General features: G+C 48.1%; 1 protein-coding gene and 1 long non-coding RNA gene across 4 annotated transcripts in view; one reads left to right on the top strand and one right to left on the bottom strand.

Annotated features, from left to right (window-relative positions):
• prss12 (serine protease 12) overlaps positions 1–27444 on the top strand; it is a 243574-nt gene that overhangs the window by 71826 nt on the left and 144304 nt on the right. For both annotated transcript variants that reach the window (XM_038791864.1, XM_038791865.1), the window contains 2 exons: positions 11231–11409; positions 12008–12158. In XM_038791864.1, coding sequence (XP_038647792.1) covers positions 11231–11409; positions 12008–12158 — 330 coding nt within the window. The remainder of the gene's footprint in view (positions 1–11230; positions 11410–12007; positions 12159–27444) is intronic.
• Positions 11664–27444, bottom strand: part of LOC119963171 — a 66226-nt gene continuing 50445 nt past the window's right edge. For both annotated transcript variants that reach the window (XR_005460045.1, XR_005460044.1), the window contains exons 2-3: positions 20499–20576; positions 11664–12201 (exon numbers count right to left, since the gene is read on the bottom strand). This is a non-coding gene — a long non-coding RNA (uncharacterized LOC119963171). The remainder of the gene's footprint in view (positions 12202–20498; positions 20577–27444) is intronic.

Genomic DNA, 27444 nt, shown 5'->3' on the forward strand with positions numbered 1-27444 from the left:
TTACCCTTTGACCATGAGAGGATTCTCAGTGCTGAAGTCCTGTTCTTTAATGTTTGACTGTTGGTAGTTGCCTCTATGGTGCCGATGCTCCTGGGGTACAGGCACACTGTTCAAGCATATATAGCAAGAGGATTTGAGTATAGGACTAAGGATGTTTTGTTGCATGTGTATAAAGCCTTGGTGAGACCATACGTAGAATTTTCCACAGAATTTTGGTCTCTGAAGAAGGATATACTTGCAGTGTAGATTCACCATACTGACTCCTGGAATGGTGACATTGCCCCATGAGAAGAGATTGAGGAGTCTGGGCCTGGACTCCCTAGCGTTTAGAATAATGAGAGACGATCTCACATAAACAATGGACTCAACAGGGTAGGTACAGAAAGTTCCTTTCCCTTAACTGGCGTGCCGAGAATCAGGGATACAGCCTCAGAATAAGGGGTAACCCACTTAGGACTAAGAAGAGGAGGAATTTCTTCACCGTAAAATCCAGGCCACATTGTTGTCAATATTAATGGATTGTGAACCAGGCCACTTCTGCCAATGCTGTCACGGATGCATCTTTGACAGGTAGTTTCATGAGGGGTCAAGTAATTTTGGATTGGATTGGATTGGATTGGATTTGTTTCTTGTCATGTGTACTGAGGTACAGTGACAAGTATTTTTCTGCGAGCAGCTCAACAGATCATTAAGTACCTGGGAAGAAAAGGGAATAAAATAAAATATATAATAGGGCAACACAAGGTATACAATGTAACTACATAATCACCGGCATTGGATGAAGCATACAGGGGTGTAGTGTTAATGAGGTCAGTCCATAAGAGGGTGTAGCCACGTAAAATGGCCACCTGCAAAGGACCATGGGAACTGTGGCCAATTTGGGACACAGTCAGGCACACAGCCTCTGTGTATTGTGCAAAGAAACCAGACTTGGCTGAAACTTGTATCCATTAAGAGTCGATCACCATTTCCCCCAGGACGATAGAGTTTGAATCAAGGAGTTACAACAGTAGCAGACTGACCGGCGCCACTCCCCCTAATTTGGAAAGGCCTACGTGCTTGGGACAATGATAGCTAGGACCCACCCAGCTATCGAGGTATTCGCCCCCTAATTGGCTGAGATCGATGAGGGTGATCGAGAACCCTATTGATCCATTGGACCTGGAGTAAGGACCGCCTAAAAGGGCGCGAAAGATACGAAGGATGAAAAGCCCTGCACACTAGAGATCTGCCTCTTTTGGGATGGGCCTGTGTGCGACAAACTGCAGCAGAACAACCAAGTTCAAGGACCCGCAACCATTCCTGAAGGACGCGCCCAGCTGAGATGAACCCAACAACTTCCAAACCGACCAGATGGACCCGGATTAAGGCCTTATCTCGCACAGTGCCAGTCACTCAAAGTTAAGTAAAGGTCATCTTCGTCGTCAGATGTAGTTTATTACGGAGCCGCATGTGTTATTGCATTGGGATATAAGTCTTGTGTTATTAATAAACTGTGTTTTTGAGCTAACATACTGGTTGTGTGGCCATTTGGTCGATATAAGAAACAGCTTGTGGTTTACCCCAAAGTAAAGAAGGCAACATGGGTCATTTAGGAGCCTAGTACCAGTGGGGAAGAAGCTGTTTTTTAATCTGTTTGTGCGTGTTCTCAGACTTCTGTATTGCCTGCCCGATGGAAGAAGTTGGAAGAGTGAGTAAGCCGGGTGGGAGGCGTCTTTGATTATGCTGCCCGTTTTCCCCAGGCAGCGGGAGGTGTAAATGGAGTCAGTGGATGGGAGGCAGGTTCGTGTGATGGTCTGGGCGGTGTTCACGACTCTCTGAAGCTTCTTGCGGTCCTGGGCCGAGCAGTTGCCATACCAGCTGTGATGTAGCCAGATAGGATACTTTCTATGATGCATCTGTAAAAGTTGGTAAGAGTTAATGTGGACATGCCGAATTTCCTTAGTTTCCTGAGGAAGTATAGGCGCTGTTGGTGGTAGCGTCTGATGTGTTATCTGTGCTGGTCTAACATCGACTGCAACTGGATGCAGTAAAACGAGAAACAGGCTTCCAACGCAGGAGATGGTCCAACACTGTTTTCTTGAATCTGTTGATTGCTGTACATAATCTGCTGTGGGTTGACACTCTGTTAACCTAACTGATAACCTCCTACTGGCTTGACCAGACTAGCTTTCTATCACGTGGTGATGATGTTCGTTGGCCTGTGCACTGCGACGATCTCCCTAGCCATGTCCTGTGAGAGAGGGAGAGCCTTAATGTCCTGTGGGCTTTATAGTGCTGGTGTCCTGTCTGGTGATTGGTTGTTCTGTGTCGTGTGTGTTCATTTGTTATCCTGTGTGTCAATCACTGCCTGTCTGCATCTCATGATATACCTGAGTGGATATTATGACAGTGTCGACGTGGATGGACCAGTACAGATTTTTGGAGATGTGCACCCCTAGGAACTGCTAACTATCTGCACCTCGGCCCCGTTGATGCTGACAGGGGTGTGTACTTTGCTTCCAGAAGTCAATGACCAGCTCTTTAGTTTTGCTGGCAGTGAGGGAGAGATTGTTGTCAGTACACCACTCCACTAGGTTCTCTATCTCCCTCCTGTATTCTGACTCGTTGTTATTTGAGATCCGGCCCACTATGGTCGGATCGTCAGCAAACTTATAGATGGAGTTGGAACCAAATTTTGCCACTCAGTCGTGTGTGTTCAGGGAGTAGAGTAGGGGGCTAAGTATGCAGCCTTGTGGGCCCCCGGTATTGAGGACTATTGTGGAGGAGGTGTTGTTGTTCATTCTTACTGATTGTGGTCTGTGAGTTAGAAAGTCAAGGATGCAGTTGCAGAGTGGAGAGCCAAGTCCTAGGTTTTGGAGCTTTGATATGAGCTTGGCTGGGATTATGGTGTTGAAGGCGGAACTGTAGTCAATCAATAGGAGTCTGATTTAGGAGTCCTTTTCTTGATATGCTCTCGGGATGAGTGTAGGGCCAGGGAAATGGCGTCTACTGTGGACCGGTTGAGGTGGTATGCGAATTGCAGTGGACCAAGGCATTCTGGAAGTATGGAGGTGATGCGCTTCATGATCAACCTCTCGAAGCACTTCATTACAACTGAAGTCAGGGCCACCGGACAGTAGTTATTGAGGCACGTTGCCTGGTTCTCCTTTGGCACAGATATGATGGTGGTCTTCTTGAAGCAGGTGGGGACCTCGGAGTGGAGTAGCGACAGGTTAAAGATGTCCATGAACACCTCTGCCAGCTGGTCCACGCAGGTCCTGAGTGCACGACCAGGGATCCCGTCCGGGCCCATTGCCTTCCCAGGGTTCACTTTCAGGAAGGCTGATCCGACTTTGGAAGCTGTGATAGTGGGTATGGGTGAGTTATGCTCAAACCGAGCATAGAATGCATTGAGTTCATCGGGGAGGGGTGCGTTGCTGCCAGAGATACTGCTCGGCTTCGCTTTGTAGCCCGTTCCATGTTGTTTAGTCCTTGCCACAACTGCCAAGAGTCTGTCTGTGACTCTAGCTTGGTCTGATATTCTCTCTATGCATCTCGGATGGCTTTGCGGAGGTCATACCTGGATTTCTTGTATAGGTCAGGATTGTCTGACTTGAACGCCTCAGATCTGTCCTTCAGTGGGGAGTCAATCTCGCGGTTATTGGGGAACGTATGTACTGCTTTCTTTGGCATGCAGTCATCCACACATTTGCTGATGAAGTCTGTGACGGTGGTGGCATACTCATGTAAGTTGGTCGCTGAGTTCTTAAATATGGACCAGTCCACTGTCTCTAATCAGTCACCTAAGAGCTCTTCTGTTTCCTCGGACCAGCACTGCATGGCCTTCTTAGCTGGATTCTCCCGCTTGAGTTTCTGCTTGTATGCTGGAAGAAGGAGCACTGTCTATGGTCTGATTTCCCAAAGTGAAGTCGGGGGATGGAATGGTAGGCGCCCTTAATTTTTGAGTAGCAGTGGTCAAGAGTGTTGTCGCCCCTGGTGGGACAGGAGATGTGCTGGTAGAATTTTGGCAGTACGCTCTTGAGGTTGGTCTTCTTGAAGTCTCCGGCCACGATGAACAAGGCCTCTTAGTGTTCTGTTTCGTAGTTGTTTATAACTGTGTACAGTTCATCCAGCGCCTTCCTCACTTCTGCCTGGGGTGGGCTGTAGACCGCTGTGATAATGGCTTTGTCCCTCTTTTTCCCATCCGCTGCAGGCCCTGGTTGTTTTACCAAGCTGCTCTTGGTGATGGACATTGAAGTCCCCAAACCAGTTCAAGTTCTGTACCCTAACTACCCTCAGTGACCTTCCCAAGTGGGGTTCAACATGGAGGTGCATTAATGCATCAGCTGAGGGAGGGTGGAAGCTGATAATCAACAGGTTTCATTGCCCATGATTGATCTGATTCCAGGACACCAGAATTATGTTGAAAACCCCTCAGGCCACTCTCTCCTGACTGTATACTACCTTTCTGCCACTTCTGGGTCTGTTGTGCCAGTGGTACAATACAGACCCAGGGATGGTGGTGACAGAGTCAGGAACATTGGTTGGAAGTTATGATTTGGTGAGTGTTACAATGACCAGCTTGACTAGTCTGTGGAACAGCTTCCAGTTTTAGCACGTGCCCAGATGTTAGTGAGGAGGACTTTACAAGCTCAACAGGACTGGGTGTGGCATTGTCTCTGGTAACATCGACGCTGAGTGCTTTGTCAGCTTTTTTTCTTATTTGACTTCTGTGTAGTGATTTGATACAACTGAGTCGCTTTGCCAGTAGTTTGATCGCTGAGTCGCTTGCTATGCTCTTTCCATAGATCTTTACAGCGGGTGAGGAGTCTTACATAGGTCAGAGGTTACTTTCACCAATTGAGCTATGTGAACCTTAAAACTTAACTAAGGTCCAATGTTTTATGCTTTGTCAAATATGTAGTATTAACATGTTTAAGGGTTGAAAGGGTTCATATATGATACTGGAGAAACCATGCCATCCATATGATGATGTAGGGAAGAGTCACATAACTAAGAATCGCTTCTGAAAATGTTCAAGGCCGAGACTGAGTAATACCGGTGTCTTGTATCTGTGAATAGTTATTGTAATAACTGGCACGCAACACACAGAGCAGGGTTGATTGTTTTCTCCATGTGACTCAAGTAGCATGAGCTCCCCCCACCCCTCCCCCGCTAGCTATGGGGCTGATGCCATGTTATAAAAGATCGGCCAGATAGGAACCAACCATCAGAGAGAAAGGACCCGGTGAGGTTCAACTGTAAATAGTCTGCATTATAAATAAATGTTTTCTTTGTGTTATTCTTCTGACTCCCCTCATCTTTATTAAAGTTATGTTCAAACAATAAGTCAGTTATTGTTCAGACATATTTGGGCGGGATTCTCCAATCCCGCGGTAGCGTGTCCACGCCGTCGTAAACGCGTGAATGGGCCACTCCCAGGATGAATTCTGGCCCCTATGGGGGCCAGCACGGCACTGGAGCGGTTCGCGCCGCTCCAGCTGCCGATCCCGGTGCGAACTGTACGCCACGGGATCCGCGCATGCTCAGTTGCGCTGGCACCGAGGACATGGGCAGTGGCACCGGCGCCAACGCACGCATACGCAGTGGCCTCCTTCAACGCGCCAGCCCCGGCACAACATGGCGCAGGACGACAGGGACCGACGCGTAGGAAAGGAGACCCTCAGCCACAGAGGCTGGCCCACCGATTGGTGGGCCCTGATCGCGGGCCAGGCCACATCGGAGGGTCCCCCCACCGGGGTCGGACCCCCCCCCCCCCCCCCCCCCCCCCGACAGGCTGCCACCCGCCCCTTCAACGCCGATGTCCCATCGGCTCAGAGCAGGTTAGAACGGTGCCGGTGGGATTCAGCTCTTTTCTTACGGCTGCTCGGCCCATTTGGGCCGGAGAGTCGGCGGCCCGGCCGCATACAGTGGCCCACGCCCGGCGCCATGCAAAACGCACTGGCGCCAATGGCGTCGATTCTCCGCCCAGCAGCCCGGTTGCGGAGATTCTCCGGCCCGTCCCCGGGCTGGGAGAATCCTGCCCATTTTATTTACTTTTTCATGGGTTGTATGCATCACTGGCTTGGCCAAAATTTGTTGCCCATTCATAATTACCCTTGAGAAGGGCGCAGTTCGCTGCTTTTTTGAAACTTTGAAGTGTATTTGATGTAGGCACAACACAAGTGCTGTTCGGAAGTGCTGTTCAGAACAGTGCTCTGGTTCTAACTCAGGATTGTGCGTGGCTTGGAGGGGAATTTGCAGCTGGTGATCTTCCCATTAAGGAAATGTACAATTATCAGCTATAGAACAATGCAAGTTAAATCCCCTCAAAGTAAAATGCTCCTTCTGCATATGGAAGTGAGGATTGAGATTGAGACGATTTAACCCAAGAAATTATCCAAGCTTCTGCTTTAAAACCAAACATTTGGTTGAAGAAGAGTCTAAAATCCTGGTTTTTCTCCTGCTCCTGCTTCTATTTAATTGAGGATATAAATCATTAATTTGCAGGTGTCAGCCTTTGAATTTTTGGTGCTTATTTGCATTTCATCACTGTTGAGTGTTCTGTGATGGGATTAATTAAGGATCCCTATGGATCTGATAGGGTAGAAGGATGTTTCATATTGTGAGATAGAAACAAAATGATCTCAGAACACAATCATTAATTCAATATTTCATTCCATTTCTCTTGTAATATTTCAGAAAGAATAGCTGAGATATAACAAGCTACATGTTTGTAATAAAAATTAATTCTGAAAATGACTATGCGATTCAGCTGTCACAATTTATTTTAACTTGTGGATATTATGAAGCATGCTTTCTTTCCCACTAATCCTGGAATAAATTTCCACATCCGTCCATTTCCATGTGTCATGCCCACTACATGCATTTCATATTTATGGGGAGGCAGTGGCGCAGTGGCGCAGTGGTATTGTCGCTGGACTAGTAATCAGAGATCCAGACTCATTCTCTGAGGACTTGGGTTCAAATCCCGCCATGGCAGATGGTGAAATTTGATTGTCGTATATACCCATCTGGTCCCCTAATCTGTCATCCTTGCCTGGTCTCCATGCAACTCCAGCATGTGGTTGACTCTTAAATGCCCTCAGGGATGGGCAATAAATGCTGGCCCAGTCCAGTTCAGGTAGCACGGTAGCATTGTGGATAGCACAATTGCTTCACAGCTCCAGGGTCCCAGGTTCGATTCCGACTTGGGACACTGTCTGTGCGGAGTCTGCATATCCTCCCTGTTTGTGCGTGGGTTTCCTCCGGGTGCTCCGGTTTCCACCCACAGTCCAAAGATGTGCGGGTTAGGTGGATTGGCCATGATAAATTGCCCTTAGTGTCCAAAATTGGGTTATGGTGGAGGTGTTGACCTTGGGTAGGGTGCTCTTTCCAAGAGCCAGTGCAGACTCGATGGGCCGAATGGCCTCCTTCTGCACTGTAAGTTCTATGATAACCCTGCGCTACCCATGAACGAATAGAAAACAATATTATCAACTTAAAGTCTTCATTTAAACATTGGACCCAATCAGGATGTTAATATGGCACTGCAGATCATGTGATGTTTGTCATTTGGATTACAAATAGTAAGTGTTCCAAGAGTGTTTCAAGAGAAGTGTTCCATCTAAGTGGAATCTTCTGGCTGTCAATCTCCAGCAGTTGGCAAAACGCCCAACAAACCAGAGTGGGCTGAAGCTGCTCCTAACTTTTCCTTTCCATTCAACTGGCTCTCGCCGCTGCCAGAGGATGGAAATGTACAGGGGCTTTCCATGGACCATAGGAAAAACCAGGACAAAAATTCCAATATTTCTTGGAATTGTTGGTGTGGGGGAGGGGGAGAACAGGAACCTCTATCAATAGTCCCTGGTGGTGATGCTGCATATGGGTAAACAATTAATTTAAATTGCATATGTCAAATGTTCTAACATTCTTCCTGATTGTCTAATGTATGTCAAGCCTACATTGCAATTTTAAAAAAAAATTCAGTAATCATTTCACCTCCTGCAGCATTTTGAAGCAACTTAGAATTTCAAACGGATGGGGAGGGTTTTTCACCCCCTTCTTTCATTGGCAGGGTTGGCAGAGTAGGCAGAAAATTGAGCGGAAGTCCCAAAATAGATGGAATTTAACACAGAGAAGGTCATGCATTCAGGGAGGTCAAACAGACGTAGGGAGCACACAAAAAATTGGAATTTACTAAGAACGGTAGATGACGTGAGAGACCTTGGTGTATAAGTACACTTAAAGGCAGCAGTTCAAGTAGATAATGTTGTAAAGAAAGCATATGTAATGCTCTCCTTCTCTGGCAGAGGTACAGAATATAAAAGTAAGGATATAATGTTCGAATTGTATAAAACCCTGGTGTGGCCACAACTGGAGTATTGTGTGCAGTTCTGGTTACCACGTAACAGGAAGGATGTAATTGCTCTGGAGAGAGTGCAGAGGAGGTTACAAGAATGTTACCAGGGTTAGAAAAGTGTAGCTATGAGGAGATATTGGATAGGTTGGGGTTATTTTTCTTGGATCAAAGAAGGCTGAGGGGTGACTTAATTGAGGGGTACAAAATTATGAGGGGATGTGATAGAGTGGACAAGATAAAATTGTTTGCCTTGGTGGAGAATTCGAGATAAGTGGCAGAAGGTGTCGAGGGGACATGAGGAAGAAACTTTTTACACAGAGGTAGTGGGAGTGAGGAATTCACTGCCTGAGTTTGTGGTGGAGGCAGAGACCCTAAACTCTTTTAAATGGTACCAGGATCAGGACTTTAAGTGCTCTAAGCTATAGGGCTATAGATCAGGTGCAGCAAGGTGGGATTAGAAAGGGCACCTGGGTTTCCACAGGCTGGCATGGACAAGATGGGCCTAATGGCCTCCTTCTGTAACTTTCCTATGGTTCTATGGATCTAACAGCTTTTACGCTGGCAGGTTTTCCCTGCTCGACTGTTCCCGTTTCTCGCCAATGATCTAACAAATTCGGGACCACCATTTACATCTGTTTGAATATGCTGATCAAGCATTTATGCCTCGTTGTCCCCTCACGTTGAACTGTCTGCCCATGTCAGTTTGAGGGCACACCAACGTGAATTGCGTCATATGTCTCACAACATGCACCTGCTGAACAGAATCCGCCGGGGGCAAATAGGTAAGCACAGCCCTAGGAGGGAGAGGGTCATGCCCCGACAGAACCTTGACATTGCCTGGCCACTGCCTCCTGAAATCTCCAATGACAATGTAGCCCTTTCTAGAAGGTGACTGAAAAATAGGCAGGACAATACAGAGAAGAGGTTGTTGGGGTGAATGATTTGAAAATTACTTAACAGAAGAGCAAGAACCTGTTAGATGGTGTTCAAAATCTAGCAGAATGAAATTCCTAATAATACAAAATCCACCATCCCTTTCTTTTTCTCACATGTTATCATTAAATGAGCCCAGGAGCAGCGTGCAATGTACTTTAGATCATTGGCCAGTCTGGCTAGCTGAGTTGTCCTGACCCAGTCTCTCCCAGCCTTCCCCCCCGCCTCACCACAGTTGCCTCACCACTTCCAATGGAGAAGCAAATGTTGAGACCTCTTTGTGGCTCCAATATTGCCATAAATAACATGGGTACCTGTTCCTTTACTTCGCCCTTATCACCCTATTTTGGATGGGGTCTTTGAAGGAACAGAAAAATAGGTGGATATTTTGTTTCAACATAGCTCATTGTCCAGAATTTGTACTCCTTCATTTTTCAAAGTGATGCTCACCCAGACATCCCAGCCTCCAGTTTGAAAATCAGAAAGAAATGTTCACAGGTAATATTATGAATATTCAAATATTTAAAGATTTTTGTTAATGTTATTATTTGTTTTTTCTAAGCGGTTTAACATATTGTAATGATTTCCCTAAAGCCAAATGTACATTAAGGAGGTTTTAGTCTGGTGGCAGCTATACTTGCTTCTTCATGGATAGTCAGAAATGTTTTCCCAGGATGGACGAGTCAATTACTGGGGTGCATCGATTTAAGGTGTGAGGGGCAACGTTTAGAGGAGATGTGCAGGGGAATGTTTTACACAGAGGGTAGTGGGTGCCTGGAACTCGCTGCCGGAGGAGGGGGTGGAAGCAGGTACAATACTGACGTTTAAGGGGCGTCTTGACAAATGCACGAATAGGATGGGAATAGAGGGATACAAACCCCAGAAGGGTAGAGGTTTTAGGTTAGACGGGCAGCATGGTCGGCGCAGGCTTGGAGGGCCGAAGGGCCTATTCCTGTGCTACACTTTTCTTTGTTCTTTATTTGTTCTTAGTTCATGTTTTGTAATCACATTGATTAATGGTCTGTTGTGTTTTGTCAGTTTACTAAACCATAATTAATCCAAATATAATGTTAATTCAGTGGATTGAGAAATCTAGTTAGTCTAATTAAGTCCAGGATCTCTGAGGCTGGATTCTCTGCTGTCAAGTTTCTCCCTTTTGCCGGCAGCCCAGGGATTTCCCGATGATGTGGGGCTGCCCACAATGGGAAACCCCATTGGCCCACTGGCGAGACGGAGAATCCCGGGGCTGCGCCGTCACGGCAGGATGGAGAATCCCACCCCTGGTCTTTGATACTAGCGTGAATACTGAGATCTGTCTGCTGGTGAGCTCTGTTGCTGACCTTGCTAATGTTTGGCAGGCCGGAGAGATGTTACTAAATTTAAGTATCCATGAAGGGTGCTTATGGCACTTCAGTTATCTGTTTGCCCCAGGGGTGTGAAATCCTGATTGAAATATACCAGATCATGGTGGTGGTTGGTGTGTGGGCGTGCATGGAGGGATACAATAGTACCATGGAAAGAATATACATATACAATTAGCCGTCTTTTTAAGGGGACAATATTTTCATAGCAATTTCTTCTTTCTTCTGAGAACATGGCCTTATCGCAGGTCTGGGGCCTCATGGTAGGTCCCATTTCTCCCTGTAAACAAGCTGGTACATCAGGCTGCCTCTTACACGGTCCTGTGTGACTCCAGCCCATACAAGCTCCTTGGAAACTCCTGGCATTTTGAGGCTGATCCTGCATGTTGGCCTTCTGGCATTTTCATGCTGAAAGAGTTAGGAATTTTGAAAACCGCTGTGGAAATATTACTCCAAAGTTGAGAGAGCAGAACAGGCCAAAATTCCTACATGAAGTTAAGGCACCCCAGTTCAGACAAGGTATGTGTCTATTTATTCGAATACTGCTGGTAGAAAGGTTGTTTGTAACTCTGTAATTTTCCCTTTTATCCAGTGAAAGTGGTAAAGCTGAGCAGATACCTATTTCTGGATTGGTATTGGCTCCTGTTCATTGGAGTAATGTCCAGTGCCGAGGTGATGAACACAGTTTATTTGAGTGCGTGAAAGAGACCAGACAGCGTGAGCACTGCCTCCATAAACGGGCAGCAGCAGTTACTTGCAATCCTCCCAAAGGTAATGAAATAAGTTGTCAGCTCTTCCAATGATCTGTCACAATAAATTCGAAGAAAAATACCCCATTATGCTGTAATGTTCCAATGATCAAAAGAACAACTAGACCTAAGTGGCTGTCTGATACTTTGTTCTGTCCATGTGCTGATCATAGTGAGTGATGACAGTGTTGGGAATTGGAAACAACTTTCTATGTCTTTGCAGTGATAACACCAAGAAATCCCCTTCTCAACAGTAAGAGACAAGTTATTTCAAGCTCTTTAGAATTTAGGTTTAATTGAACTTGCTTAACATTAAACATCAGCACTGGCTGCTTTGGGTGTTCAGTTACTGTTTGCTTTCAAATATAGAATGTATCATCACGCAAATTAAATGTCAAAATTCAGGAAAATCTTTAGATAAGTAAGCTTTCATCCAGCTTCATTATAGACTCAATAGTAGAAATGCTTAAGTTATTTACCACTTATAATCCATGCATAGTTAAAATAGCTCATTTTATCAATTTGTGTACATGTATACAAAACAAACATTGCTTTATTTGTCCATAAAATGATAATAACGCAAAAGTTATTTATCAGACCACTTCTCTGTTTTATTTTAGCATCTGTATTTGTCCCAATTCGACTGGTTGGAGGCAGTTCTGAATATGAAGGCCGTGTGGAAGTCTTTCGTTCTGGGCGATGGGGAACAGTGTGTGATGACCACTGGGATGAAGCTGACGCTGAAGTTGTCTGCAGGCAACTGGGCATAAGGTCAGGATTAATCTGGCGCTGCTATCCGATTGCAAGGCGGGTTCTGTTCAAAGACAATGAACTACTCTGCATCAAAATAATATTTACATTTGGCATTAGCTTGGAAGTTCCAGGACACACAGAGTGATCGGAAATGACAATTAAACATATGCTGACTCTCTGCTTCCTGTCTTCTTAGCAATCATCTATTCATGCTGACATGTTACTCTCAACACCATGAGCTCTGAATTTGTCTTTTAGCTTTTTAAGTTGTAGATTATCGAATACTTTTTGAAAATCCATGTAACCACATCTATTGGTTCCCCAGTATCCACCCTGCTTATCCACAAAATAAAATGTGTGCAATGACCATAAATACAATTGGAATGTGGTATGTTGCTGTCCCATTACCTTAAGAAGCCTCTTTCTGACTTGGGCACCCGTTTTCCCCCTTAAGATGTGGTGGCCTCTGGAACTCCCTCCTGCTGACCTCTTCCCTAATACCTCAAATGCCCCCTTCATATCCCCATCTCCCTAGGACTTCCATACCATCCCTGACCTGAGGCACCTTAAACTTACCCTACCTCCACAGACTAAAGCTCTGATATCTTCCTGAACTTCTTATGTCTACTGTAGCACTGCAGTTGCAGGATTCAAGGCGCTTACAGACAATTATATTGGCTGGCAGTTCTCTAAAGTGGGACTTCCTCCTGAGTTAGGGGCGGAAGTTGGAGTTTAGAAGAATGTGATGGGATGTAGGGATCACCGGCAAGGCCATCATTTATTGTTTCTAGACATCTGTCTGAGGCAGCAGGTGTAAAGGAAAGGTGAGTGAAAAAGCAATGATTTTTTTCACTGTTTCTGCCTGAACTTCTCTTTAGTTTCCAGGCAGGGGTGACTAATGGAGGGGGGGGGGGGGATCTTTGGTGTGGGAGAGGGGTTTCTGTTATTGGGTCTCTCTGTTATGGGAATTCTCTGATATGGGGGGTTCTGTGTTATAAGGGGTGTATGATATGGGGAGGTCTCTGATATGAGGTGGTTCTCTGTTATGCGGGTCTCTGATGGCTATCTAGTCCGGGGTTCTGATGGGGGATTGCTAGGGTGTGGGGTGGGCACGATTTGTATTGAAGGAGTCCTCCAATGGACTTTGGGGGCATGTACCTTAAGTACATATCCCCTTGGCCTACCGCGAGATCCATCACTTCATCATCCAAGTAATTAATATAGATTGTAAATAGTTGAGGCCCAGCACTGATCCCCATGACACTCCACTAATTATATTTTGCCGACCCTAAAATGACCCATTTCCCGACTCTGCTTCCTGTCTTCTGAGCAATCATCTATCCATGCTAATATGTTATTCTCAACACCATGAGCTCTTAATTTGTCTTTTAACCTTTAAGTGGTAGATTATCGAATACCTTTTGAAAATCCAGGTAACCACATCTACTGGTTTCCCATTATCCACCCTGCTTGTTACATCCTCAAAGGTTTAGAATTTAGAACAGTACAGCACAGAACCGGCCCTTCGGCCCTCGATGTTGTGCCGAGCAATGATCACCCCACTCAAACCCACGCAACCCGTATCCCAACATGTTGTAGTAAGTGAACCGAGTATGTGCAGCCAGCCTTGCCAGTTCTATCAGGCTCCGCTCCACCAGAGTTATGGCCCAAACCCTACCCATTAACCTTACACTACGGGCAATTTAGCATGGCCAATCCACCTAACCCGCACATCTTTGGACTGTGGGAGGAAACCGGAGCACCCGGAGGAAACCCACGCACACACGGGGAGGACGTGCAGACTCCACACAGACAGTGACCCAGCCGGGAATCGAACCTGGGACCCTGGAGCTGTGAAGCATTGATGCTAACCACCATGCTACCGTGAGGCCCCTAATTTGTGTACATGTATACATGCTACCGTGAGGCCCCTAATCTACAACTTAAAAAGTTAAATTAATCTTTCATAAATTAGTCAAACACAATTTTTCTTTCACAAGACCATGTTGGCTTTGCCTGGTTAACCTGCATTAATTGCCCACTTAAGGCCCGCAATTGGCAGCAGAGCAGGACAGGCCTTCTTGCCACAGACTTAATAGTGGTGGAGGCAGGAGGGTGGCAAATAAATGTTGGGTGGAATCTTACCATCAGGCTCAGACTATAAACTGTTGTGTAGTTCTCCAAGTGAATAGCCCAGTTTGCTCTCCAGATCATGAGTCACTCGGAGTAAAAAAAAATAATGAGTAGGTAGGGTTTGGGCCATAACTCTGGTGGAGCGGAGCCTGATAGAACTGGCAAGGCTGGCTGCACATACTCGGTTCACTTACTACAACATGCTCCACCATTATTAAAGGTCACCCCGATCAGCACTGAAGTGGATCCCCCCAAACCCCCCCCTCCCCCTCCAATCACCCCTTCATCGAGGTATGGGGGTTCCTTCCCCAACTCCCTGGCACAATCATCGAGGAGGGGAGGGGGTGGGGGTGGGCTCCTGCCCTCCCCCAACACAATGATCGGGAGTTCCTCCCCCCGGGCACAATCACCAGCACAAACATCAGGAGCTCCTCCCCCCACTCCTGGCACAACCATCAGAAGCTTCTCCCCCTACCTCCCACAGAATCATCTGGAGCTCCTCCCCCCTCCCCCAGCATAATCAGGAGCTTATTTTTTCTTGGGAGGTAAGCTTCACTGGCAAAGCCAGCATTTGTTGCCCATCCCTCATTGCCCTTGAACTGAATGGCTTGCTAAGCCATGTTAAAGGGCAGTTAAGAGTCATCCATCTGTACTGTGGACCTCGAGTCACATGTAGGCCAGACCATGTAAAACTGGCAGATTTCCTTACCTGAAGAACATGAATGAACCAGGGACTCACAATGTTTCTCAGATGCTGCAAGATCAGCTGCGTTTTTCCAGCATTTTTTTGTTTTTGCTACACCAAGTTGGTCCTTGGGATGAGGGGATTGTCCTATAATGAGAGGCTGAGTAAACTGGGCATTTGTTTAAAAGCATGAGAAGCAATCTCACTGAAACATCGGAGGGGCCTTGAAAGGGCGGATGCAGAGAGAGAGTTTCCATTGGTTGGGCAATCTAAAACAGGGGCACAGTTTCAGGATAAGGGACCGATCATTTCCGACTGAGATGAGGAGAAATTACTTCACTCAAAGGGTTATAAATATTTGGAATTCTCTCACTTGGAAGGCTGCAGATGCTACATCGTTGATCACATTTAAGGCTGGGATAGACAGATTTTTGGTCCCCCAGGCAATCAGGGGAACATGGAGAGTGGGCAGGAAAGTGGAACTGAAACTCAAGATAATCCATGATCGTCCTGAATGGTCTATTCCTGCTTCGATTTCCTGCGCACTTATGGGGTCCCCATCTATCACCCTCCACCTGATTAAATGCCCCCCCCCCCCCCCCCCCCCCCCCCCCGCTCCCACAAAACATGGCACAGGGTAGGGGCAGATTCTTAATAGTTAATTGGAGAAAGTTTCTGCCCATTGAGTTCAGGCCTCTGCATTGATCTATCGATGCTATTTATTTCATCTGCTGTGACTATTTCTGGCGCCATGCCAAGAAAACTCTATCGACAAAGTTCAAATAAGTGGTAGCCATGTTTATGTTTACATGCCATGGGTGTATTTTATCATAAAGCCTCCCCTTCATGACAGTGTATGTTTTCAGCTCCTGATATTGCTTTTCTTTTAGATGCTGGCCTAGTGGCTGGAGAACATGAGATGGCTGGCTGTTGTGTCAGTGTGAACCTTTTAGGATGAAATTGTTCCTCCGTTTAAGCATTTAGGTTCAGTGTACCTGTTAGCTTTATCCACATTGTGTTCTCGGGATTGTAAAGAACAAACAAAATAATTAACGCATAGAGGTTAGAAGACAGAACTATGTGAGGTTTTAAGCAAGAGGGTGGCAAAAGAAATGTGCATTATGTTCACTACTAATACACCGTTGATCATTTCAAGAAACACCAGTATTAAACATCTGGGCAAAATCTTGGCACAAACGTGACCTTAACTTCTGCCTGCGAACATTTTCACAGCAATTCCTTTTTCTGTTTTTCATTGATTTTGACATTTGTCTTAATAGGTTAAACAAATTAGTCTTTACTTCAGATGCATTTTCCATCACCGTTGCTTATTATTGTCAATGGGATTGAGCCATTTTGAAAGAAATTCAGTGTTTTTTATTATTGCAGAATTTATTCACCTTGATTTTCTGGTCAGTGAAAGTTTGTCTCAGAAATATCAGATTACTTTTCAAACATACTATTCCATACAATAGAAACAAACCAGGGCGCAATTTAATGGAAAAAAGGAGTTCAGTTTTGAGCATGAATAGCGGTGTGTTTCTCGAAGCCGACAGCGTCGAGAGTGATGCCGCTATCAAACAGGACTTTGCTTTCTTTCTTCGGGCCTCGGCGAGCAACATCCCACCAGGCCGCACTTACCTCATTTCCTGCATTTACAAGCTCAGCTTGTGCCGGAAGAGATCAGGGTGCCATTTTTAAATGCTACCCCGATCTCTCAACACTCCATTGTGGCCTCCGGACACCTCCCTCTCCCCCAATGCCCCAACTTACCAATTAGGGGCTCTATGGATTTAGAGAAGGCTTTTGATTGGGTTCAGGTATTTAATTGAGATATTGGGTAGGTTTGGGTTTGGCCCGAAGTCTGTGGCATTGGTGCGCTTGTTATATGTACCCCAAGTGAGTTGCGCCAGTGATTGAACCCTTGGTAATGGCCCTTAGCGGGTCTGTGGAGTGACAAGGGATTGTGAGGGAGAGCAGGGAGCACCGGGTGTCATTGTAAGCGGACTAACTGTTGTTGTTAATGTTGGACCCTTTGGAGAATATGGGCAAAGCGAGGTGTTACTTGTAATTGTGGTGGGACGGGGGGCATGGGGATGTTGCCATTTAAGCTGGCTAGTGAATGATTCAGGTACTCGGGGATTCAGATGATAAGGGAATGGGCTACGATGCACAGGTGGAATTTGACAACATTGGTGGACAGGATTAGGGGTATTATAAGAGCTGGGATACATTGCACCTGACACTGGCAGGGAGGGTGCAGGTTGTAAAAATGAAAATGCTGCCAAGGTTCCTGTTCGTTTTCCAGACCGTCCCGATTTTTCTCCTGAAGACCTTCCTCCGGAAATTGGAGAAGGTGATTTTGGAGTTTATATTGGCGGGGATGGTGCGGAGGGTAAAGAGGACCCTGCTACAGAGGTAGAGGCAGAAAGGGGGTGTTTGGCGCTCCTGAACCTGCTGCACTACTATTGGGCAGCGAATGTGGAGAAGGTGAGGTGATGGTAGGGGAGGGGGCAGAGTGGGTTAAGATGGAACAGGGCTCTTGTAGGGGATCCAGTCTGAGGGCTCTGGTGACAGCTTCATTGCCACTAGCTCCGGAGAAGTGCCCTGTGGGGCAGTTGATGGTTAAGGTGTGGAATCAGCTGTGGAGACACTAAGTTGGAGGGGATGTCGGTGTTGACACCACTGTGCGGGTGATGGAACCATCAATTCACCAGACTCGTGTTTCCGATATGAATCAAGGCTTTAATCGACTTACTACAGAGCCAGCCTGTTACCCGTTGATGAACTCTCAGTGAACTGCAGGCTGACTCTGGACAAGGGTATTTATACAGCAGCACTAGGGGGAGGAGTCGTGGGCGGAGCCAAGGGTGGAGCCCTGTACAAGCTCTTGAGCATTCCCAGAGCTACTCCCCCTAGTGGTCGGATAACACTACTGCGCTTACAAAGACATAGTGTGAATTATCATATTACATTCACCACAGCGGGAACCACATGTTTAAGTCAGGGGAGATGGATGAGAGGTATGGGAAGTGGAGGGAGGCGGGACTGGGGAGGGCAAGTGCGTATATCTGAAAGGGTAGTTTACAGGTCTGGATGAGTTGTGGGAGACGTTTAAGTTGCTGAAGGGGAGTGAATTTAGATACATGCTGATGAGGGACTTTGCGCAAAAGGAGTGGAGGACGTTTCCCAGGTTGCTGGAGTACACCTTATTGGAGCAACTGCTGCTTCTGGAATATCGGGAGAGGGTAGGATTCGGGACATATATGGGTGGTTGGGGGAATGGGGGTGGAAGTGGTGAGGATCAAAAGCAAATGGGAGGAGTTGGGTTGGGAAATAGGCTGGGGACTGTGATGCGAGGCGATGCGTGGGGCGAATTCAACCTCCTCTTGCTCGAGAATGAGCTTGATTCAGCACAAAGTGGTGCACAGGGTACATATGACCTGGTCACGGAGCAGTGAGGCCGATGTCGTGGCCTTCGCCTCTTTAATTGCCCGGTGAAGGATCTTGCTAAATTGAAGGTCGGATACTCTACCAGGGGTGGTGACCTGGCTGGGGGATCTGTATGACTTTCTTTGGTTGGAAAAGGTCAAATTTGAGTTGAGGGGGTTGCCGGAGGAATTCAAGACACAGTGGGGATGGTTTATGACAATGTTTGAGGAACTATTTGCCGTGGGGGATGGGGAGAGGGGAGGGTAGGGGGTAAAAGGGGAAAAATTGTACACATTGTGGACTGTGAGGTTGTGGACTGTGTTCATAGAATCTAGAGTATAGAAGGAGGCCATTTGGCCCATTGAGTCTGCACCCTTGGAAAGAGCACCCACTCAAGCCCATGTCTCCACCCTATCCCCGTAACTCCACTTAACCTTTTTTGACATTAAGGGCAATTTTAGCATGGCCAATCCACCTAACCTGCACATCTTTAGACATTGGGAGCAAACTGGAGCACCGAGAGGAAACCCATGCAGACCCGGGGAGAACGGGAAGACTCCGCATAGACAGTGTCCCAAGCCGGGAATCGAACCTGGGACTCTGGAGCTGTGCAGCAATTCTGCTAACCACTGTGCTACTGTGCTGCCCGTGTTGTTGTAAATGTTACCGTTTATTACACATGCTTGGAATAATACAATTTTTTTAAAAAACTTACTGATTGGGAGTCTTACAGTCCCCCTCACCCGACCTCATAAGGACAGGGCACCCCTGTGCCCAATACCCGGCATATGGAACCTGGCACCTTGGCACTGCCAACCTGCACATGCCAGTCTAGGCACCCTGACATTACCAGGGTGCTGCTGCCAGGGTGCCGAGATGGCAGTGCCAAGGAGATGGACTGGCAGTGCCAAGGTGCCCAGGTGGCATCAGGGGCACCCAGGTACCACCCTACCCATGCCCAAACACCCAGGGGCCTCCAATCGCCTGAGAAACCCACCAAGTGGTGTTATGCTTGGTCTATGTTTGTGGAAACCAGTGCTATACAGTGCCACAGCAGGGTATACCAGGCACAGGTATTCAATCCTGGGCCTTGGGAGACTGGCGCAGATATATTTAAGTGAAGTTAATTGCAAATCTGGATCCTGCCCAGGGTGGACGAGATTCAAATCGCAACATCTCGTGAGTCCTGTTAGATCTCGCGAGGCGTCCAGAGCGTCGCAAATCTTGCAAGAGGCGGCTCAAGAGATTCAAGGGCCTCCTCACGTCATCAAGTCGGGCGCCACAAGGCCGTTCAGTCACACCTCTGGTGTTTCCGCATGCATGCACACGAACATTTATTGGAAAACATGGCAATTAAATGGAAAACACCAACACTGGTGGGAACGCATGAGTTTATATCTTACAATAGAATTTTACATTGAATCTCTGAAGTGCAGAAGTAGGCCATTCAGTCCATCATGAAATGAAATGAAATGAAAATTGCTTATTGTCACGAGTAGGTTTCAATGAAGTTACTATGAAAAGCCTCTAGTCGCCACATTCCGGCGCCTGTTCGGGGAGGCTGTCTGCATCATGTCTGCATCGGTACTCCGAAAGAGTATTCTGTATAGGCCCACTCCCTTGTCCTATCCCCATAGCCCCACGTGTTGATCATGGCCAACCCACCTAATCTGCACATCTTTGGGCTGTGGGAGGAAACTGGAGCACCCGGAAAAAACCCACGCAGACACGGAGAGAACGTGCAAACTCCATACAGACAGTTGCCCAAGGCCAGAATCGAACCCGGTCCCTGGCTCTGTGAGGCAGCAGTGCTAACCATTGTGTTACGGTGCAGTCAATGATGAATTGGTTGATTCTTTTAGGCTTTGGACATGGATTCTGATGATGTTTCTGAGACAGATTCGGAAAAATCTGCACTGACATTCACAATTCCAGTTCACACAACCTCGACGTACATCCACCACTAACTGACTACCCAGTCACAGTTATGGCAAGCGGTCTTTCTTGCACATTAGCAGAACATGTTTAGAATGGGGTCCATATCAGCAGAAGAATTTTAAATATTCAACCCATTAGCTTTTCAAATACAATCGGCTTATTTTACTCACCAGAAATGAATAATGGTTTGGAGACTAGATGCCCTTTGTGTTGGAACAGAACATTTGTTCCTGCAGCACACAGCGCGCCTGGTAATTATTCAAAGTGCAGACATTTAGAAGATGATATATTATCACATCTGTGTTGCTTATGTACCAAAGTCTCATGTCTGAATTCTGTTATCCAAACTGTCACCATCCACCCCCCCCACCCCCACACACACACACACAATGGTACAGCCTTAACCCTCTGACTACTGAACACTCTTTCTCCTTCATAGCATGCTCATTTTCAGAAGGAGTTTTGAATCGACCGTCTGTGTACGAGTTTGAAGGTGGATGTGGATTTCTGAATCATTGATTTTCAAGAAACTGTGTGCATTACCGATTATCTGGTTTATTATTCATTCAATGGTATCTAATTTATTGTTCGGATTGTCCTCTATCAATTTGACATTGGTAACATTTATAGATGGGTGCAAAAGAGCATTTCGGGGGTGATGTTGGTTACTATACTGCCCTATTTTCCAGTGGGATTGGGGTGGCAGAGAGTCCAAGATCTCTAGGAAGGACTCATCACTGTTTCCTGCCTGGAATACAGCCTCTGCCATGTTTCCTGCCTGGAATACAGCCTCTGCCATGTTTCCCGCCTGGAATACAGCCTCTGCCATGTTTCCCACCTGGAATACAGCCACTGCCATGTTTCCCGCCTGGAATACAGCCTCTGCCATGTTTCCCGCCTGGAATACAGCCTCTGCCATGTTTCCCGCCTGGAGTACAGCCACTGCCATGTTTCCCGCCTGGAGTACAGTCTCTGCCATGTTTCCCGCCTGGAGTACAGCCTCTGCCATGTTTCCCGCCTGGAGTACAGCCACTGCCATGTTTCCCGCCTGGAATACAGCCTCTGCCATGTTTCCCAACTGGAGTACAGCCTCTGCCATGTTTCCCGCCTGGAATACAGCCCTCTGCCATGTTTCCCGCCTGGAATACAGCCACTGCAATGTTTCCCGCCTGGAATACAGCCACTGCCATGTTTCCCGCCTGGAATACAGCCACAGCCATGTTTCCCGCCTGGAATACAGCCTCTGCCATGTTTCCCGCCTGGAATACAGCCACTGCCATGTTTCCCACCTGGAATACAGCCACAGCCATGTTTCCCGCCTGGAATACAGCCTCTGCCATGTTTCCCGCCTGGAATACAGCCTCTGCCATGTTTCCCGCCTGGAATACAGCCACTGCAATGTTTCCCGCCTGGAATACAGCCACTGCCATGTTTCCCGCCTGGAATACAGCCACAGCCATGTTTCCCGCCTGGAATACAGCCTCTGCCATGTTTCCCGCCTGGAGTACAGCCACTGCCATGTTTCCCACCTGGAATACAGCCACAGCCATGTTTCCCGCCTGGAATACAGCCTCTGCCATGTTTCCCGCCTGGAATACAGCCACTGCCATGTTTCCCACCTGGAATACAGCCACAGCCACTGCCATGTTTCCCGCCTGGAGTACAGCCACTGCCATTTTTGAGTGTCCACCACAATAGATAGCCTGCACCAGACTGACGTGATAATTGGAATTCTATGGCATAGATAGAGCCCTGATAGTATTTTTAAACAAAAATGCATAGTTTCCAGATGCTGCCTGCAAGCTCTGAGCAATAGGTGGGCATCTCTGAAAGAGATTTCTGGAGGACACTCAGAAAAGGCAAAAAATGTTCCGTGAAGGATTTTTGTCTTGAGGGCACTTATTCTATACCTCTACAAAAATCCTCTTGACCTTGCTCTTCCTTGCCTCCTGACAAACCATTGGTCCCCACGTCCAATTAGCCTGACCTACCTCATTAATGATCTTCTCGCAGCTCGGCTCCTCGAAGGGACTGCCAGGTTTTTGGCACTCATTTATCACTGACAGCTCATTACTTTAATTTAAAATACACCTGACTGTGAAAATGGTCCAGGCCTCTGGTGAGCTAAAGTTTGTTGGGATCGCTGCCTGCTCAGTGTGTACAATGCATCAAAGTCATCTGCAGAGTATCCATTCATGTCATTCTCTCCTGAGCTAAAGAGGCAATCACGGGGCCCATACTTAAACTTATTTGTGAAGACTTTACCAACACTCTTGCAACATCTATTCTGGAAAGCTCTGGTTGGAATCATACCTGGCACAAAAGAAGATGGTTGTGGTGGTTGGAGGTCAATCATCTCAGCTCCAGGACATCGCTACAGGAGTTCCTCAAGGTAAATGTCCAAGGCCCAACCATCTTCTGCTGCTTTATCAATGACCTCCCTTCCATCATAAGATCAGAATAGGGATGTTTGCGATGACTGCACAATGTTCAGCAACATTCAAGCCTCCTCAGATAATGGAGCAGTCCATGTCCAAATGTAGAAAGACCTGGACAATATCCAGGCTTGGGCTTACAAGTGGCAAGTTACATTCATGCCACACAAGTGCCAAGCAATGGCCATCTCCTAAAGGAGAGGATCTAATCACTGCCCCTTGGCATTCAAAGGCATTACTATCGCTGAATACCCCACAATCAACATTCTGGGGGTCACCATTGATCAGAAACTGAACTGTGGCTCATTTCCTGAGTTATACGTCAGCAGTGTAATTGAATACTCACCACTTGCCTGAATGAGTGCAGCTCCAACAACACGCAAGAAGCTCAAACCACCCAGGACAAAGCAGCCTGCCTGATTGCTCCCCCTTCCACAGACATTCAAACCCTTCACCTCCAACAAACAGTGACAACCATGTGTATCATCTACAACATGCACTGCAGTAACTCACAAAGTTCCATAGGCCCCACTTTCCAAGCCCATGACCACCACCATCTAGAAGGACAAGAGCAGCAGATACCTGGGAGCCCTTCACCTGGAGGTTCTCCTCCATGTCACTCACCACCCGGACTTGGAAATATATTGCCGCTCCTTCACTGTCACTGGGGCAATATCTTGGAACTCCCTCCCTAACAGCACAGGGGTGTACCTGCACCTCAAGCACTGCAGCAGTTCAAGAAGGCAGCTCAGCACCACCTTCTGAAGGGCAACCAGGGATGGGCAATAAATGCTGGCCTAACCAGGACGCCCACATTCCATAAATTAATTTTTAAAAAAATTACACTCAAGGGGGCAGATGGGCAACATTATAAAAGAGGAGCTGGGTGGTCTGGTAATGAGCAGATGTGGCTTCAGAAGCTCATTGCAAAGTGAGAAAAGGTGACAAGGTCTGGATCAGCATCAGATAGGAACCTCGGAGAGGATTGGAGTTGGTGGCTTGGCAACAGATTTTGTGGCAGGGACCAAGGATAATGACTTTGACCTTCCCCACATTCAGTTGGAGGGAATTTCTGCTCATCCAGTTCTGGATGTTGCCTAAGTACCATAACTAAGAAGAGATAGCAGAGGAGCTGAGAGAGCTTTGCTGAGATGGAACTGGGTGTCATCAGCACATGTGACACCTGCCATTGTGTTTTCAAGATGCTGAGGGTCTGCATGCAGCTGTGAAATAGGAGGGGTAGATAGACCAACAGGCCACCACCTGCCGGCAGGGCATCATGTGGCCCGTCCAAGGGCAACGTACACAGCACTCCCTACAAGGGGATGCCGGACGGGGGCGATGGAGTGTTCTGCTGGCAAGGGCAGCACCAGCTGATAGTACCCCCTGACAGCAGGAACAGTTGGCAGGGCCAGATGCCCCCGGCGGCCGGGCACCGACGGGGCCAGGGTGCGGGGTTTGGGGAGCGGGGGAACATGTGGGGGCAGGATCCACAGTGCCATCCAGGGCCACCATGTAGCCTTGTGGACCTGGTTGGGTACAAGGGTGTGCACCACGCTAACATGCCTGCTCGCCATCTCCCTGCAGACAATGGACATTAGAATACAAACAGCAATGGTGGCCTTCCTCCTAGTCGCCGCAGCCCTGGGGATGCACTGTGGCTGTACAAGAGGGAGTTGCTCGAGGAGGAGGAAGCTGAGGAACTTGCCCCAGAGGAACAGGAGGCAGCCGGTGAAGATGGAGAGCCGGCCGCCCTATAGGCCGAGAAAGCTGCCAAGGAAGCACCGCATGAGGCCTCATGTGTACTGGCAAGGCCCGGCTGACGCGGCCGATGACGTCAGCCGCGCATGCGCAGGTTGGACAACGCCAACCCGCGCATGCGCAGTTGGCGTCTGTTCCCTCAGCCGCCCCGCAAGACGTGGTGGCTTGATCTTGCGGGGCGGCGGAGGGAAAAGAGTGCGTCCGTGGCCCCCTTGGCACGGCCGTGGTACTGCCATGCCAATCGGGCCCCCAGATGCCCCAAACGGGCATCTGCCGCCCGTTTCACGACTGCAGCAAGCAGGTGTTTTTGCTGCCATGTTGAAACGGGCGTGAAGGCTCGGCCGCTCGGCCCATCGACCTCGGAGAATCGCCGCTCGCCGTAAAAAACGCTATTCGTGGTGTGGGTCGGGCGTGGGGGGGGGGGGGGGGGGGAGAATAGCGGGAGGGCGTGAAAAATGTCAGGAGGCCCTCCCACTATTCTCCCACCCGGCGTGGCCCCATGTGTATTCAAGCTTCCACAAATCTCTCAGATACAGGGGCAGCAGGGTAGCATGGTGGTTAGCATAAATGCTTCACAGCTCCAGGGTCCCAGGTTCGATTCCCGGCTGGGTCACTGTCTGTGTGGAGTCTGCACGTCATCCCCCTGTGTGCGTGGGTTTCCTCCGGGTGCTCCGGTTTCCTCCCACAGTCCAAAGATGTGCGGGTTAGGTGGATTGGCCATGCTAAATTGCCCGTAGTGTCCTAGAAAAAGTAAGGTTAAGGGGGGATTGTTGGGTTACGGGTATAGGGTGGATACGTGAGTTTGAGTAGGGTGATCATGGCTCGGCACAACATTGAGGGCCGAAGGGCCTGTTCTGTGCTGTACTGTTCTATGTTCTATGTTCTATGTTCTACCCAGCTTTGAATAGCACACCTCTGCTTCACAGGCCAGATTACGGTGTCATCAACCTTTGGATCACCTCAGATCTCTGGCTTTTCACAAGCTTTACTGCTTGCAGATTTGTCTTTTATATTAGAGCCTTTCCCTGTTACTCATGCTCAACTGCATTGAACAATTACCTTCTCAGATTCTTGTTCTTCATTCCTTTGACTTCCCAATCTTCCTGGAACTCTTCTGTCCCATTTCCGGGTTTTGGAACAGTTTGTTCCTTAGCTTGGGACATGGTTTCTGTTCCTGTACATTGTCCTGCCTGTTCAATCACTGTCTGTGGAATGCTGCTTCCTTCTGGTATTACCGTGGGCGGGATTCTCTGACCCCGGGCTGGAGAATCGGCGGGGGATGGGTGATTCACGCGACTCCGCTCCAACACCGGTCCGCTGATTCTCCGGTGACCAGAGAATCTGCGCCTTTGGTGCCGGTGTGGTCGGGGGCCATACCACGCGCCCCCCCCCCCCCCGGCGATTCTCCGCGCTTGATGGGCCGAGTGGCCGCCGAGATAGGCAGAGTCCCGCCGCCGCCGTTCACATGTGGTCCTACCCGGCAGGGCCTCGGCGTTCATCCTGCGGGGGCGGCCTGGTGGGGAGGAGAGGGATCCGACCCTGGGGGGGGCCTCCACCTTGGCCGGGCCCACGATCAGGGTCTATCGGAGGGCAAGCCTCTCCTGGTGGGGGTCTACGTTCCTCTGTGCCGGGGCCCTGTAGCTCTCCACCATGTTTCGTCAGGGCCAGCGCGGAGAAGGAAACTAGCACGCATGTGTGAGTTTGCACCGGTCATAACGTGCAAGTGTGAATTCGCGTCGGCCGTAGCGCATATGCGCAGACCCGCCATGCCCAAATGACGCCGGTATCGGCAGCTGGAGCTGCGTGAGTTGCTCCAATACCGTGCTTGCCCCCTGTAGGGCGCAGGATCGCTTATCCTGGCGCCCGTTGATGCCGTAAAATGCAACGGCATTTACGACAGAGTCAACAATTAGCCTCAGGATCAGAGACTCCCGCCCCTTATTCCAATTGACTCAAACTGCTCTTGCCTTTCTGTGTGGGCCTTGGTTGCTAAGCAACAGCCTCATTCTTTTTAATACCCTGTATTTGTTAAGGGTCCTTAAAGCCTCTTTTATGATGAAGGCACCTAAACAGCCCAACAGACTTACAGGCACCTTTCAAAAATGAAACTAAAACAGAAGAAATATAAATTAAGCTTACAGCCATAGATTATGCCAAAAGCACATAAATACAAATATAAACCTATTTCCTAACACAATGAAGTGTTGCCCTGGTCACGTTCTATTCTTTTAAAAAAATAAACATTTTATTGAGGTATTTTTTGGTATTCTAACAACAACACAATAAACAATGTACATGAAATTATAAACTACCCTGTCCTGAATCCCCCTTAGCGGTAGGAGCGGGAAGGTTGACACCTGTTTACATAGGAAGTCCCTCACCTGCAGATAGCTGAATTTGTTTCCCCTCACCAACCCAAACTTCTCCTCCAGCGCCTCATTCTCAGAAAGCTCCCCTCGATCCCTGCTCTCCACCATATCCGGAACCCCCATCCATATATCCCGGAGCAAACCGGTGATTATTACAAATTTGGGACCAGACTGATGTTCCCTCTGCTCCCACATGTCTCCTCCATTGCCCCCAGACTCTCAGGCCGCCACCACCACGGGGCTGGTGGAGTACCGTGCCGGCGGGAAAGGCAGAGGTGCCGTTATCAACACCCCCAAACTGGTGCCCTTGCATGAAGCCCCCTCCATACACTCCCATGCCGACCCCTGCCCCACCACCCACTTCCTGATCATGGCTATATTCGCCACCCAGTAATAGTTACTAAAATTTGGCAGCACCAGCCCACCCTCTGCCCGACTCCGCTCAAGCATTACCTTCCTTACTCGCAGGGTCGTGCCCGTCCAGACGAAGCCCGGGATCTCTCTGTTGACCAGTTTAAAAAAGGACCGTGGAATAAAGATGGGGAGACATT

Source organism: Scyliorhinus canicula, chromosome 3 (assembly GCF_902713615.1).
Source record: "Scyliorhinus canicula chromosome 3, sScyCan1.1, whole genome shotgun sequence".
Taxonomy (NCBI): domain Eukaryota; kingdom Metazoa; phylum Chordata; class Chondrichthyes; order Carcharhiniformes; family Scyliorhinidae; genus Scyliorhinus; species Scyliorhinus canicula.